This window comes from Canis aureus, chromosome 36 (genome assembly GCF_053574225.1).
Source record: "Canis aureus isolate CA01 chromosome 36, VMU_Caureus_v.1.0, whole genome shotgun sequence".
NCBI classification, from domain to species: domain Eukaryota; kingdom Metazoa; phylum Chordata; class Mammalia; order Carnivora; family Canidae; genus Canis; species Canis aureus.
This window is the reverse complement of record NC_135646.1, coordinates 30,360,308-30,377,680: the sequence shown is the minus strand read 5'-3', so window position 1 is coordinate 30,377,680 and position 17,373 is coordinate 30,360,308. Positions and strand designations below refer to the sequence as shown.

The following is a 17,373-nucleotide window of genomic DNA, read 5'->3' as shown; positions in this document are numbered from 1 at the left end:
TTCTTAAAAGTTTTTCTTGTTCTGTGCACCAGAGTGTCCTATAGCTCTAACTGCCTCTGTGACTGCCACTCCTTTTCAGTCTCTTCTTCCTCTGCAGATCCCTTGAATATTGATGTTTTCTCCTGGTCCTTTACACATTTTTCTCAGGATTTAGGAGGTGCCAGGTGAATATTTGTTGAATGAACAAATTATGTCTATATTGATGGTTTCTCAAGAGATTTGACTATAATTGCATCTTGTTACCTGAACAAATTGCAGTGTATCATGCCTGATGGTGCACTTCACAAACTTTGGTCCAGTCTCTCTTTACCATGATTCTCTTAAACTACCCTAACTATATATTTCCAGTGAAAGAAATCCAAGCTCATTCAACGTTTATGTATATGAGGTTCAGTTAGTATTTTTTACTAACTTTTTTTTTTTCTAACTTTTTATATCAGTTCAACTATTAACAGAAATCGTATAGCTTAGTTGTCCATCCTCAATAAAATTGTAATACCTTACTTAGAGTAACAATTTAATTTAAATATGCCCTGAAGGATATGCTCTATAAAGTCTAGGATTGGGCACTGTCCTTTCTGTTTGCCTAAACCATATGTTTTCATCTTTTAACAACTCTGGGAGATAAATATTCTTAGTCATCTTGTAGAGAGGAGAAAACTGAGGTTAGGGGGAAGTTAAATAAGTTTTATACTATAACATGGATAGTCACTAAAACTCAGAGGCTGACTTTATAGCCCGTGCTAAGTGATACTTCTAAGTGATACTGAAAATACAAGCTGGGGATGAATGCTAAACATAGAAATCAATGGGACAGGTACTTGAGTTTAGTAAATCTAAAGTATGATAAAAGCTACCTGTATCTTTCTGTCCCTAGGCAGTTATCTGGCAGAAGACTAGAGTATCCGATCGTCAGGTGGCTCTCCGGGCTGTTCTGGGGACGGCCGTGATGGGCAACATGGAACCGTTTCAGTACCACCCTGAAGACTCACAGGTACATAGCAAAATGCTCTGTAGTGATTCTGGTTTACCAGTGAAACTGTCAAACTATTTTTCTTTTGTGGGGTTGAGGTGGCAAGAAGTTTTTCTTATAACATTTTAATTAAATATATGTATAGGGTTAAAAAAGAAAATATGTAAATAAAGAGTTGAACTCTCTTACCTTTGTTTTCCCTCTCCCATTCTAAATATATTCTCCAGCTTCCTTTTCTTGGTCTCTCAGCTTCAGACAGTGCTTCTTGAGTTCCTATAATGCTAGATGAGGTTAAGAGCATGCCTACCCTTTTACTTGCTCTTCCTTCTCTCGATAATGTCAGTTGTACTGTAAGTTATCAAGCTTAATAACTTTTCTTTTATAACCATTTTTAAGTCTTCCATCTTTTGTTTGAAAATTGATTATAAAAGTTGAAAACTTACATGGAGTATATTCTATGACTACAAATAATTTTAATTGCAAGCTAAGTATTGTGCTAGGATTGCATTTCCTAAGAAACCATATTATGTGTCCATGCCATACAAATGAGAATATTTCTGTTGTTCCAATTAAATGGAATCTACTTTCTTGTTCTCCTGTCAATTGTGCAAAGTTTGTCATATTTTTATTTGCTTTATATATGGACTATCTTACAAAGTTTTTGCTTTTTCTGGGGTTCCCTAGGTTTTGGGTTTTTTGTTTTTTCCTTTTTAAGTGAATAAATTTTCTTCATCATGTCAGCAGTAAAACCTAGCTCTTTTACTTACTCTAGTTACAGCTGGTAATTCATTCTGTTCCATTTTCTTTTTCTCAAGGGGAAGGGGGTAAGGGAACAGGGGTAACTGGGTAACAGACATTAAGGAAGGTATGTGATGTAATGTTCCCTTTTTTTTTTTAAACATTAGATTTAGAACTTAATTTCTTATTTGGACTTATGACATGTCAGGTGTTCTGCACAGCTCCCAGTCCTGGAATGTTTTTTCATAGAAATACTAGTTATTTCCACTATTTCATATATCTCATGCCCTCATTCTTAGTTTTAATTCTCAGTTTCTCATATGTATTTTTAGTTAACTTCCACAGAAAGAGGGCATGAGTGGTAGACTTTTATGTACGAGAATGATATTTTGCACTTTCTTTTGTTGACAGCCTGGTAGATCTAGAATTCTAGATTGAAAATACTGAAAATAATTTTTCAGAACTTTAGAGATGTTGTTTGAATATATCCATTGTTGCTGATGGGAAGATGAATTCATTCTAATTATTTCTTTCTAGCTGATATGTATTTTTCTTTCGGAACGTTCTTAGGATGTTTCATTTCTGTTTCTCAGCTTTTCAAGAGTGTCTCTAGGTGTGTGTCTTTTATTATTCATTTGCTTATTATGCTGCGTACTTGTGAGACCTTTTGAATCTGAAAGACCGTTTCAGCTCTGGGTTATATACTTTCATCTGTCATAACTTTGATCATTTTTCTCTTACTGTTTTTCTCAAGCTTTGCATCTTTTCTTTTTTCTGTAAGTTTTTGGAGATATCTGACACTCTATTATTCCTTCTGGATTTTTTGGAAACCTTTTTGTTTAATTTTCAAGAGCATTTATTTTTTATTTTTTGTTAAAAGGCTCCATGCCCTGTGCAGAGCCTGATGCAAGGCATGATCCCATAACCCTGAGATCATGACCCAAGCTGAAATAAGAGTTGGATGCTCAACCAACTGATTGAGCCACCCAGGCACTCCTCCAAGGGCATTTTTAAATTTTACTGCTTTTTTTTTTTTTTTACAACTTTCTGTTGTTTTTTTGGATACAAAATCTTGAATCTCTCTAGAGATACTAAGTTTTATTTCTATTTTTAAATTATTTGTTCCTTAGATTATCTGTTTCTTAGGAGGTCGGTTTGGTTTTCCTCTTTAGGTCTTTTTCCTCCATGCCATCTTTTTCTGTGAATAGGAAGTCTAATTGGGACCTCAGTGTTTGTGGCTGGGCTTACTGAGTGTCAGGCTTCACTTGAGTATTAATTAATCAAGATCCTGGTCCTGTTCCCAGAGTCTGGGGAAGTCACAAGTGCCATCATGGAGTGGTGGCTTAGCACAGGGCACCCATGCTCACTGCTCCAGTTCTCAGTAAATGCCATGTCATCTCTTTCCTTCTATCCCCCATTCCTTTCCTTCCTCTTTTTTTTTTCTTCCTAGCACAAAATTAGATTAATTGTAATTGGCTTGTGACAGATTATCCTTATTCAGTTTCTTCATAGAAGAATCTATAAAATAGAATCTGTTTGATTTTGCTTGTCTGCTCACTTTAAGCCTGAAGGCTCTCTGTTCTGTTGTACAGTTGGTTTCTCTGTTCTCCTTTTTTCATAATTTGTTGAAACCACTTTTCTGTGATCAATAGTTCTTCTATTCTCCTTGCCATATTTAGTTCTTTATTATTATCATTTTATTAGTCTTGGATGGAAGCTTGTGCTCAGTTGATGTTCTCCCTGCCTGAGGAACAGTTCGGGCCAGCCTTAGTTGCCTGCCACAGTACCTGGAGCATGTCCATGATCTGACATAGATTCTGTCTTCAGATCTTCAGAACTCCTTTAATAGTTGTTCAGTAGTTTCGGTATACTCTAGTGCCACTTTAGACTGGTTATGGTGGCTGACTTGGGATAATAAAGGTGCTGTCTTGGGATAGTCAGTTTCCCCAGCTTCCTTGTGGCTTTGTGGGACCTTGTGGCCTACCCTGGTAACCCAGGAAGCTTGTGACAGGAGATCCAGACTTGGTATCCTCGGTATTGTGCTCCAGGTATTCTAGGTGTCATGGTTTGGTCTGAAGACCAACATCATTGGTATTAACCTGCATGCTTGTTAGAAATGAAGGATCTCAGGACTCATCCTAGACATAGGAAATGAGAATCTGCATTTTAACAAGGTCCCCACATTCACATTCAAGTATGAAAAACACCAGTTTAGATTTTGATGATGATTTCATGTGTGATTGGAACTATCCTGTTAGTTTCACAATTGGGAATTTTTTTCTGTGATCTTTATTGACATGTGTTGCCAGATGTATGCTTGCCCATTGGTTCTTCAATTTTCTCTTGAGATAGAATTGTATGAGAGCTGATGGTGATCTATCATAGATATCAAAACTTTTGCTGCTACCTTAATGCCTTCTATCCTTGCACAGGGGAATGGAGGAATTTGGAAAGCATGTGTCGCTGAATAGTTCCAGTCTCATGGATTGTTAGAATGATAAACTTTTGAGTGTGTCTCTAGTGAGAGTGATCACCTATCCAAATCCCTCTTCTATCTATGTGCTGCGTATCTAAATGGGTGTTGTATTTATGTTGCCAGTAGCTCCCCATCATCACTCCATGCTTTATGGTCCTGCAAGGAGGGTTGTCCTCTATCAGAGTTTCGTTGACCCCTTCTCATTCCTGGCCAAAAGCAATCCTAAGTTGTTTACTAACTGCTAATAGTTCCCCCATCTCACCACACTTCGGTCCTCATTGCATACTTTAAGTTGTGAAACTTGACCACCAAGACCCCTCCACTGTACTGGGATGGCAAATGGATTGGTCATTGGGAACCTTGGATATAGAGAATCTTTATATATCTCTTCCCATAATGTTGAGGGTTCCTTTCTTTACTACAGCCACTTCATGTTGGAGAATCTCTTAATTATGGAAAGTGATCCCAGCTCAACCACTGCTGTGTTGGCATTTATTAGGAGTTCCCCAGTGTGGCTTTGTTAGCTTAGGGAAGCACCTCAGATTTTATTTTTTCATGTTTGTTTTTTGTTTTGTTTTGTTTTTTGACATCTATCTTTTCTCGATATTTTTTTCTCTGCATTATGCCATGCTAAGTTCTGGGTGAATTCCTCGATGCTGCCTGATTTTTATTCCCAAAACTGTGTATTTCCAAGATTCAGAATTTATTCATTTTCCTATTCTCTTCTAAACTTTTTTATAGCTACTAGTCTTGATTTTTTTTTCATCTGGTTTTTTAAATAATGGATGTAATTTTTATTTACTCTTTTGAAAGCACAGTACACGTACTAATTTCAGAGTTCTTTTCATATTACTCTATCATTTCTACTTTCCTGGAAGAATATTCTCTAATTCTCTGCTGTTTTATATGCTTTGAAACTTTAATTTGCACAATCATCGTGCATGCAGCTTTTTTTGTTTTTGTTATTTTGTTTTTACCCACTCCACATTCTTCCTCCCTGTGGTTTGGCAGACACCACCACCCTCCCGCCCTCAACTCCAAACCAGGTGCTCATATTAGTAGTTCATGCCTTTTGTCCTGCCAAGATTTTAGAGACCCCTTTTCCTAGCTGACTTGGCTTAGCTTTATTCTTGGTTTTGGAGTTATCCATACTTTTTGTTGTGACCTTTGCAAGCAGTTTCTTAAACAGTGGTCAAAGTATTTTTAAGCAATTTGAGAGGGAGGAAAAGGACTGTCTCAGCAGCCCATTTCATATGGAAAGACTGGTTTTATTTAATGTCTTGCCTTGTATGTGTTCTCTGTCCCTATTTCAACATTAGAATCCAATTTCCAACTGACACAGATTATTTCTTTTTTTGAGATATAGTTGATATATGACATTATTATTAATTTCAGGGGTGCAACAAAATGATTTGTTATATGTATATATTATAAAATGATTATCACAATAAGTCAAGTACATCCATCACCACACATACTTGCAAAAAATTTTCTGACATAGCTAGTTTGTGATCCTAGAGCAGCACATAGAGCTTTTGATTTCAGTCATCACTCTCATGTTTTGCATCCATAACATCTTTATTTTGTTCTACTTTTTAAAAAAAAAAAAAAGATTTTATTTATTAGCAAGAGAGTATAAGCATCGGGGGAGGAGGAGAGGGGGAAGCAGGCTGCCTGCTGAGTAGGAGCCCCTGTGGATCTTGATCCCAGGACCCTGAGCCGAAGGGAGATGCTTAACCAATTGAGCCACCCAAGCGCTCCTACGTTGTCTTACTTTTAAATGGTTCACTCTTTTGAGATTTTTGTAAAAAATGATTTTTTTCTGTTGCTGTTATGTATTTGCAGTTGGGATGGGGGTGAAGGACTTTCTGCATGACCTTATTCCACTGTCCTGAGCAGTACTTACATTATTGCTTTAGAAACATAACCTTGTGTTCTTGAGATTAACTGAAATAGGAAACTGTTAGGAGACCAGTCAGGTTTACTTCAGTAGAAATCAGAGGAGAGGAGAGGTGGTGGGTTTGACAGATTGGGTAGGTAGCAGGGCTCATTATTATGCCAAAGGATATAGGAGGAGCCAGTTGTACAGCAGGGCAGCAGTGGTGTCAAGTATTTTATCAAATTTTGACTGTGATGAGAATGATAAGATTTTTGTGACAGCTAGTTAAAAATAGGGGTGAAAGAAATAGAGGCTGTACATCTGTATCTTAGTATCACTGGTATACGTGTATAGATGTGAATGAAATTACTTGGAGAGTAGAGACCAAGAAAAAAGGCTCTGATGCAGGAACTTGGGGCCATCATCATTTATAGGTGGTAAGCAAAGGAGAGAAATCAGCAAACTATACTAGAGAGGAAGTGTCGGGGGGAAGCGGAAAGACCAAAAGAGAAGGCAGGAACAGGTGATGCTTCCCAGATGAGAGAATTGTCATTAGTGCCTGGGTCTGCAGAGAGCCAAATAAGAGAAGACTGTGTGTCTGTTGGAGTTGGCTATTGCAGGTAGTAGAAACCAGATTATGGAGGGTTGGAGATGAGGGAAGGAAGGAAGAGGTCCATTGTTGCATAGAAGTCAGGGGAGAAGTATTGCCTTCATTTTTGTTTTGCTTCCTAGGTTGAGGAACACTTAGGTACAGAATTTTGTATGGTCGAATATTTTATTTGGTTGCACTGATTTGGTCTGTCTGTCTGTCTCTCTCTCCTTTTCACTGATTTGGTCTCTAACAGACATTCTCTTTCCATAACTACTCTGATTTTCATTTTTAGTGCATTGTATAAGACTTTGCTCTTTGATTTTACTTTTCCATATAACTTAAATACACTTTGTTCTTAGCCATTTTTAAAGCTCAGTATTCGGAAATGGTAATAATTATTCAGTGGACAACTAAGATGGCGTAAAAGGAAAACACTAGCAAATTACCAATCTTTGCTTCATTTTATTTTTCATTCTTACCTATTTGGGGCAATTTTAAGTCCACAAACCCAGTAAGTCTTTCAGAGACTAAACAGGTGCTTCCTGATGCTCAGCAGGTGCTTTAAGAAGGGTCTCATGTTACCTGGTAAATTATACAACCATTTCTAAATACTGTGAAGTTTTTATAGTTAAGTAGTATTTTGTAATGAATTATCCCGCTTCATTAATTTATTTTTGAAATTGGCACAGTTTGGCACTGTGACTGTAGTGCACTTAGTGTTCTAAAATTGGTAATGTAGCTCCTTAAACACTTACTTCCAGGGGTTGGGCTAGCTATAGACACAGATGGCAGCCTACCCACTGTGTTGATAAAGAGCCTCATGGTTTCTGCTTTACCTAAAAATAGCATCTTCGCTGACACTCACTTTCCTAAGCCTGAGCTGAAATTTTACTATTAGTGTTTCTTAACAGGTTAATATAAACACATCTGTATCTAGCTGTTTCAGATAAGAATATAGGCTTGTATTTTAAATAACTAAGATCATATAGTTAGTAGAGTAGAGCTAGGATTTAAATCAATTTGTCTCTGTTCGGTATTATTAACAACTCTCTATATTACCTTTAAAGGTAAAAAGTAGGAGCATTTTTCATGGCTTCTATCTCCTCAGTCTCTCTCTTTTCTCTGGTATTTTTTCTAGGATACTTAATCATTTTATCCTTTCTTTTCATACATTTGTAAAATAGAGAAAGAGCATAAAAATAATTGGTTTGATTGTAGGAAAGTTCTCTAAACAAAAATGAAAATAAAGTACTGCAATCAGTGTCAAAGAATAAAAGATTTTTTAATTGAGAAATGAAAACCCAGTCAGATTAGCTCCACAAGATAGAAACAGCCACTTCTTTACAGGAAAAGGTGGCTAAAAAGGAAAGGACGAACAGCTAAAAGAAAGTTACAATATGAAGAAGTTTTAAATGATAAAAGAAATTTTAAGAAGAAAGAAGATAGGGTTGAACGTAGAACAGTATTTATTTATACTTTATGTCCTATGACAGTAAGACATATGTCCATTCATGAAGCTTTATGAATGCCATTTTTTTTCCCTTAAAATAGAGTTGTAGGGCAGCCTGGATGGCTCAGTGGTTTAGCACCGCCTTCAGCCCAGGGGCGTGCTCTCTGCATGGAGCCTGCTTCTCCCTCTGCCTGTGTCTGTGCCTCTCTCTCAATCTGCATCTTTCATGAATAAATATATATTAAAAAAATATTTATTTTATTTATTTATTTTTTTAAATACAGTTGTAGAGTTGTTGACTTAGAGGCCAAGAACACCAATGTAATATGCTTCAGTATTTTAGTTAAGGTTAATGTTCAAGACATGGTTATCTGCAAGTATATGACTCTTGAGACCTAAAGATGAAAAGCAATTTTATTTTTTTATACCTTTTATATTGTATACAGCCAGACCCCTGGAACAACCTTCATTGTTGACAATGTATATTAGTTCTGTAATTATTTATTATAATTGCAGATTTATCTAAGTGGATTTCTTCCAAAGCATGATGTAGACCACTCTTCAACGAGTCTTTCAACCCCAGAAAGGAGTTTTATCTTTATAAACAATCGACCAGTACATCAAAAAGACATATTAAAGGTAATCTGTTTTAGGGAAAAAAAAAGTACTACTTGGATCAGAAATAAAAACTCTGTCATTTGTCAACTTGTTATAAGGGCTACTTCCAAGGATTTGCTCTAAAATAAAGAGAAGGAGATAAACAGATACCGTAATATTTACTAACCAGTGTACTAGGTGTCTTAATAGGACTTGACAACAATTCTGTTATGAATTATTATCCTATTTATAGTGAAGAAACTGAAATGTTAGTGAATTAATTAGCCCATTATAGCCAGAAAGTAACAGTTTGGGTTTGAACCCTGGACTTTGAAAACACTCATGATACTATGATCTTTTAACCATGATGCCAGTTGCACTGGATATTTATTTTTCTTAATAAATGCTTGTGCTTCATGTAATTTCATGGCCTCTGAATGAGTATTACCATTTAGATACTGCTTTTCCTAGTAAGCTGTTAAATCCACTCAGTTTCTCAACTGACTATACTTTTTTGGTTATATTTAAGGATGGCAATACTATCTTTATTTACACGGTATTTTTATCTTTTCTTTATTAATATATATTTCTAGCTAATCCGACATTATTACAATCTGAAGTGCCTAAAGGAAGCCAGTCGTTTGTATCCCATTTTCTTTCTGAAAATTGATGTTCCTACAGCTGATGTGGATGTAAATATAACACCAGATAAAAGTCAAGTGTTAATACAGAATAAGGTAAATTTTTGGGTAATTTTTTTTTTTATTTATGTTATTTACAGACTTACATAGTCCTAACCATATTCACATGGGAGAGTTGCTGGTTTATTTATTTTTTCTTTTTCTTTTTTTTTTTTAAGTTTTATTTATTTATGAGAGAGAGAGAGAGAGAGAGAGAGGGGCAGAGACATAGGCAGAGGGAGAAGCAGGCTCCATGCACCAGGAGCCTGACGTGAGATTCGATCCTGGGTCTCCAGAATCGCGCCCTGGGCCAAAGGCAGGCGCCAAACCGCTGCACCACCCAGGGATCCCGAGTTGCTGGTTTATACATATTTTTTAACATTATTTTAAATCTTGCCTGTTTATTCTTTTCACAGTTTTTCCTAACATTTGTTAATTTATATTTTTAGGAAGCTGTTTTAATTGCTCTTGAAAATCTGATGACGACTTGTTATGGATCACTACCTAGTACAAATTCTTATGAAAATAATAAAACAGATGTTTCCTCAGCTGACATGGTTGTTAGTAATACAACAGAAACAGATGTGCTTTTTAATAAGATGGAATCATCTGGAAATAATTATCCAAATGTTGATACTTCAGCCATTCCTTTCCAAAATGATGTGTGTAATGATAAATCTGGGAAAAACACTAATTATTGTTTAAATAATCAGATAAATGTTGATGACCATTGTGATGATCATTTTAATAGTGAAAATTCTAACATCGATAAGAACACTAGAAGTATATTTCAGGAGATCCCAATGAATAATTTATCATGTGAGGATGCCCAAAAGGAATGTAGTGAAACTTGTTTTGTAGTTTCTGTTAAGCATACCCAATCAGAAAATGGCAATAAAAGCAATAGAGATGAGAATAGGAAAAATGAGGAAGGAGCAGTTCCTGAGAAGCCTTTGGAAATCTCTGCAGATGACTGGAGCAAGGGAAATACACTTAAAAATTCAATGGGAGAAAACATTGAACCTGTGAAAATTTTAGTGCCTCAAGAAAGTTCAGCGTGTAAACAAAATAATAATGCTTATCCAAGTCCTGAACTAAAGAATCTCAGTGAAAGTTCCTGTAGCAAAAAATCAAATGTGGTAGATAACAAATCTGGACAGCTTACAGCATATGATTTAATCAGCAGTCGAGTAGTCAAGAAACCCATGTCAGCAAGCGCCCTTTTTGTTCAAGACCATCGTGCTCAGTTTCTCACAGAAAATTCTAAGACCAGTTTGGAGGATGCAACAGTACAAATTGAAGAACTGTGGAAGACATTGAGTGAAGAGGAAAAACTGAAGTAAGTTTCCAGAGCTTGCATGTGACCTGATGCTGAGATATTTCCATTCTATATGACTCACTGGGTTAAAAAAAATTTAAACTTCTTATTTATGGAAAAGCAGAATGGAAAATGCCTTTTGGTTTGGCTAGAGTACCTTTTTTGGCATCACTTTTTTATATTTAGAAGTTTTTAGTCTTTTGTTTTTTGTTTTTGGTACAAGCCTTAACTACTTTCTTATTATTAAAATTTGAAGTGAAAGGTTTTCCATTATTCTTAATTTAAAAATACTATTTTCTTCTATTTTTTATATTAAAGAATCTTTCTATGACAGGACTTTCTCTTTTTTAAGCTTATGTATTAGAATAATTATAACACTGGTAGTTTTAAGAAATACCTTGATATCCCTTTTATTAAATTAAGAAAATGGTAGACCTAAACACATCAGTTATTACATTACATGGACTAAATATTCCAACTAAGAGGCAGAGATTGTCAGACTGAATTTAAAAAGTAAAATCCAAAAAAAAAAAAAAAAAAAAAAAAAAAAAAAAAAAAGTAAAATCCAGCTATGTGTGTCTACAAGTTAATCAGTATGGTGTAGGGAATTTTCTAGATAAAGCAGCTAGAAGGAAAATAGTGTTATTGAGGAAATAAAAGATGCCCTCTGTGACAGGAACAGAATATGAGTGAGTATATATAGGAAAGTAAGCTGAGGGAAGGCAGGCCAGGTTCTGTAAAGTTCTATAAGCCGTAACAAAGAGTTTGAATAAGCCCTAGGATCAGAGTTTTTCTGCCGAGAGCTTAGGGCAGTCTTTGGGGTAAGGGGTACTTATTTTTTTGTCTCCTTTTCTGGATATTTTCCTTTGGTTTTCTTCTCCTTTCCTCTAGTAGATTAGAAACCAGATTTAGGCCATGTGCCCTGGCTACTGGGGTTTCAGCCAATTGATGTTAATTAAAACTTTGTAGTAGCTATGAACAAATACTTATTCTACTTAAAATAAGTAAGAATAATATTGTAATTGGGGTATTGAAAATAGTAAATAAACTTTATGATTACATTTAATCTTTAGTCACAAAAACTTTTTTATTTTTTTTTTACACAAACACATTTTAATTGATTACTGGTCAAATCAGAATTAATGTTTTCCATTCAGGTTACTGAATCTCTTAATGACAGTAAAGTGAAAGATAGCTGTTTTTACTTAACATTTACTTAATATTCCTTTGGACATAGCTTTTTCTGTTTCCCAGGGAACTAATAAATTGACTTCTTGAGTAAATCACAAGATTAGTACCATATGTGAAAATTTACACATTATAATTAATTACAAATGGTGACCTTTATCTCGAACTCATTTTTCACCATAAGGGAAAAATCTTGAATTGGAATGTCCAAGAGCTAAAAATACTTACTTATAGTACCTACTGAAAGTAAACTATTGAAGATTGTGTGTTTTATGTAGCTAATCCAGAACTTCAGATTCTAAGTAGAAACGGGAGAAAATAATGTATAAAATTATGAATATAGCCTGGTAAGTAACCAGAGAGGCATTTTTCATCTTATTTACAGTGAAACAAGGTCTTTCTTACATTATTATCTAGCTAACATTATTTAGCAAACATGTACCGAGTACGAACTGCACAACATGCTCTGGTCGCATGTTTCTTAGTCTCAATTTTAACATTTACTACAATTCTCCCAAGAATACAATTTTTATTTCCTAACACATAGCTATCTAAATTTCTCCCTAAGATTGTTTTGCGTATATTACCTATAATAGAATTTAGCCAGTTTCTTAAGAGTTACTTAGGATTAGAAGTGACATTAATTCTCCAGTCTCAAATTTAAAACTTCATTTAAAAATTGTTTTAGGGGATCCCTGGGTGGCTCAGTGGTTTAGCGCCTGCCTTCAGCCCAGGGCATGATCCAGGGTCCTGGAATCGAGTCCTGCGTCCAGCTCCCTGCAGGGAGCCTGCTTCTCCCTCTGTCTGTATCTCTGCCTCTCTCTCTCTCTCTCTCTCTCTCTCTCTTGCTGTCTCTCATGAATAAATAAAATCTTTTAAAATAATATTTTGAACATAAAATCTTTTAAAATAAAATTGGGTAAAATGTAGCATTGTAAAATACACAGATCTTAACTATATATATAGTTCAGTAGATTTTTATATGTGCACACTCATATAACCACTGTCCCTGAAGTACAGAATACTTTCTCACCCCAGAAAGCTCCCTTACGCTACCTACCAGCCAACTTCTGTACACAGCCACTGTTTGACTTCACCACACTACTGTGGTTTTGCTGGTGCTTAAACTTCATATATATAAAATCATACAATGTGTACTCTTTTATGCCTAACTTCACCTAACTTCAAATATTTTGTGATTCCCATCCATGTTTGTTGAATATCTCTGATACCTATATCTCTGTATAGTTCATTCTTTGAATTGATACATAATATTCAATTGTATAAATAAAGCAAGGTTTATTCAATCTCCAGTTGGGTGGTTTACAGTTTGGGGCTATTATGAATAAAGCTGTGTTGTTTGGTTTCTAAATACTTGGGGTATTTCTAAATATCTTACTGATATCTAATTAATTCTGTCATGGACAGGGAAAATAGCTGTCAAATTCCAATCTTTTGAAATTTACTGAGAATTAAGCACAGGGTAGGATCTATCTTCACGAGTGTTCCAAGTGTATAACACCTAAAAGGAATCTGAATTCTGCAGCTGCTAAATAGTGTTCTAAAATGTCAATTTAATAAAGGTGGTTGATAGTATTCCTAAAATCTTCAATAGCTTTGCTGTTCTTTATTTTTTGGTCTAGTTCTGTCAGTTACTGAGAGAAGGGTATTAAAGTCTCCAACTATGATTCTGGATTCATTTCTACTTTATATCTGTAAGTTTTGATTTATGTAACTTATAGCTTTGTTATTAGATAACGTACACATTTGTGATGGGTATACCTGCCTATTGTTAGCCCCTTCGGTCATTCTGAATTTTCCCTCTTTGTCTGTGGTATAATTTCGTTTTGAAATTGATCATTGATTTCACCTTATATTACTATAGCTATTCTTTTATATGCTTATGATTTGCATGGTGTGCCTTTTTTTCTTTTACTTCCAAACTAGTATTTGTGACTAAAGTATAACTTGTAGACACACATAGCTGGATTTTACTTTTTAAATTCAGTCTGACAATCTCTGCCTCTTAGTTGGAATATTTAGTCCATGTAATGTAATAACTGATGTGTTTAGGTCTACCATTTTCTTACTTATTTCATCTTTGTTTTGTTCCTCTGTTCCTCCTTTTTGTGGGAGACAGGCAGCCTTCTTTAGGGTTAAAAGAATATAATTTCATGTTTAGTTTTAATTCTTCTATTGGCTTTGCATAATTTTTTGCTTTGGGGAATATATTATACATTCTTAATATATCATAATCTACTTAAGAGTTAACTAGATTAACCCTATTAGGGTTCCAGGTACAGAGAATATAAGAACTTTGCAAGAATAATCCCACTTACTACCCCTGTCCTTTGTGCAATTGATGTCATATATTTTGTATCTATATACAATATAAAACTCACCTTAAAATGCTTTCTTTATTTTTGTTGTTTATTTAAATTCCATTTAGTTAACATAGTATAATAGTAGTTATATCTTAGTAATTCATCACTTACATATAACACCCAGTGCTCGTCATAGCAAGTGCCCTCCTTAATACCCATCACCCATTTAGCACATCCCACCGCCCACCACCCCTCCAGCAGCCCTCAGTTTGTTTTCTTTGGTTAAGAGTCTCTTATGGTTTGTCTCCCTCTCTTTTTTATCCTCCCCTATGTTTGTCAGTTTTATTTCCTAAATTCCACATGAGTGAAATCATATGGTTAAAATGCTATTTTTAAAAAATTTAAAGTTATCTTTCAAAGAAATGAAAAAAATTTTTAAGATGCATTTTTTCTATTTACCTACGTAGTTAGCATTTTTGGTGCTCATCCTTTTTTCCTATAGATCAGTTTCTATCCGGTGTCAACTCTTTAATAGTGCAATTATGCTGGCAACAGATTCTAAGCTTTCTTTTATCCAAAAATGTCTATGTCATCTTCATTTTTGAAAGACATTTTTGCTTTGTATCATTGAATTCTGGATTCTGTTGGCACTTGAAAGATGTTATTTACTCTACATTACTTCTGATGAAAAGTTATATCCATCATTTGTGGTATTCTTTTTTTGTAGTTCCTTTTTTGTTCCTTTCACTGCTTTCAAGGATTTTGTCTGTCTTTGGTTCTCAGCAGTTTGAATCTGATATACCAGCCTGTGGATTTCTTTGTATTTATCCTGCTTGAAGTTTACTGACCTTCTTGGATCTATAAAATGATTCATATTTTCAAATTGCCTAATTAGCCATAATATTTTTCAAATGTTCTTTTTTTTCTCTTCATCTTTATATTTTTCTATCTGGGACTCCAATTACATTTATGTTAGGTTGCTTGTGCCATAGGCCACTGAGGGGTTTTTTTAATCATCATTTTTCTCTATTTTTTTCAGATTGGATAATTTCTGCTCTTTCTTCAAGTCTGTTGGCCCTTTCTTTTGCCATCTCTGATCTGCTGTTAAGCCTACCCAGGGAATTTTCCATTTCAGATAATGTATTTTTTAGTTCTAGAATTCCCATTTCCATTTAGTTCCTCTTTATAATTTCCTTTCTCTGTTTAGGATCCTCTTCTATTCTCTCATTATGATCATGTTCTCCTTTAAGGGCTTAAATATTTATAAAAACCTATTTAAAAATTTTTTTTTTCAAATTCCAACATCTCAGTTATGTTGAGGTGTGTTTTCACTGACCCCTTTTTCTCTTGGCCATGACTCACATTTTCCCATTTTATTGCTTGAATAATAACATCATATAGTGGACATTGTGGGTGATATGTTGAAGAAATTCTAGATTCTGCTGTCTTCTTCTAAAAAGTTTTGGTGTTTGTTCTGCCAAATATTGAAGTTACTGACAGATAACATTGAGTTTGTGGAGGCTGTTTTATACTCTCTTAGAGAGAGACTGTTTAAATTTTGCGCTTAATCTCAGGGCAGTTACTTTAGTTCTAGGACATAGTTTTTTCCTTACCCTAAGATGTAGCTCTTCTCCAGTTTTAATTTAAAGCCCAAAGTGTAAAAAAAAAAAAATAAAGCCCAAAGTGTTTACTAAACCATCTGATTATATAGAATTCAAGCCCCAAATTCCATTTGCTCTGCAGTAGGCAGTCACTAAAATCTCTGTTTAGCTCATTTAACGTTCTAGCAGTTGTTTTCCTCTAGGCTTCCATGTATGGGATTTTCTCCTTCAATTTTCAGTTGTTTTGGAAACAAGGAACTCTGTTCTGGTGATTGAAGCTAATAAGAGTGCAACTTACATAATGTAATACTAGGTGATATAAAAATAATAAAAATTATAAACTTTTTTTAAAAAAGAGTGAAGCTTATTGGTTGAGTTCCTGGCACTCCCTTTAATGCTGGGGACTGCCCTCTGGGTAAAAGCTATATAAATATGGATCTCTTTTTTTGAATGTTGAATCCATTCCCATATCTACCTGTTTTTTGGTTACTCTTCAGTGCTCATTTTCAATAGTTGATTTTTGTATTTTGTTTGAAGTTATTCTAGTTATGTATGGGAGGGTTAATCCACTACAAGTTCCTTCATCATCAGACTTGGAATACCAGCTCTTTATTTTTCATAAAATTTACTTCAGATGGCTAATATATTTCAGATTATGACCTCATGAGTTCTATTTTTTCTTTATTCATAGATATGAAGAAAAGGCTACTAAAGATTTGGAACGATACAATAGGCAAATCAAGAGAGCCATTGAACAGGAGTCACAAATATCATTAAAAGATGGCAGAAAAAAGATAAAGCCCACCAGTGCATGGAATTTGGCACAGAAGCACAAGTTGAAAACTTCATTGTCTAATCAGCCAAAACTTGATGAGCTCTTTCAATCCCATATTGAAAAAAAAACTCAAAACATTAAAGTAGTTCAGATCCCTTTTTCTATGGAAAACTTAAAAAAAAATTTTAAAAAACATAAATTTGACTTAGAAGATAAGGAAGAACTTTGCTTGATCCACAATCTCAAGTTTCCTGATGCGTGGCTAATTACATCCAAAACAGAGGTGATGTTATTAAATCCTTACAGAGTGGAAGAAGCCCTCCTATTTAAAAGACTTATTGAGAATCATAAACTTCCTGCACAGCCCCTGGAAAAGCCAATTATATTAACAGAGAGGTATGGTGAAATAGTAGAATTCTTTTTTCAGCTCTCAAAGCATTTATCAATTAATACTAGGTAGAAACTGACAGTAAAAAGTTGGAAGTGTCTTCCGATAGGGAAAAGTTTATCAAAGAATATTTTTAAAACTTGATTTTCTAATCTTTAATGGAACTGTTTTTAAATAACTGTAGAATATTCTAGATAGTTTACTTCTGCAGTTAATAACCATCAATCTCAGTTCTCCTGTAATTTAGTGACTTGTCTCTAGGATAACTTTGAAGTTAGGTTACAGTAACTCTCTCATTGTACACTTGTTAACATTTCAGACACATACCAAAATAGAATTATATAGTAAGAGCCTTTATGAACAGTTATCAAGATTTTGCCACATTTGTCTACTT

The 17,373-nt window shown here is 34.7% G+C and overlaps 1 protein-coding gene across 14 annotated transcripts in view; it reads left to right on the top strand.

The window, feature by feature from the left end:
- The window catches only part of PMS1 (PMS1 homolog 1, mismatch repair system component), a 107,570-nt gene that overhangs the window by 79,581 nt on the left and 10,616 nt on the right, over positions 1-17,373 (top strand). For 12 of the 14 annotated variants that reach the window (XM_077884767.1, XM_077884766.1, XM_077884772.1 and 9 more), the window contains 5 exons: positions 878-994; positions 8,625-8,747; positions 9,299-9,442; positions 9,835-10,724; positions 16,508-16,987. In XM_077884767.1, the coding sequence (XP_077740893.1) occupies positions 878-994; positions 8,625-8,747; positions 9,299-9,442; positions 9,835-10,724; positions 16,508-16,987 (1,754 nt within the window). The remainder of the gene's footprint in view (positions 1-877; positions 995-8,624; positions 8,748-9,298; positions 9,443-9,834; positions 10,725-16,507; positions 16,988-17,373) is intronic. The other 2 variants (XM_077884774.1, XM_077884778.1) reach the window with 2 other exon arrangements.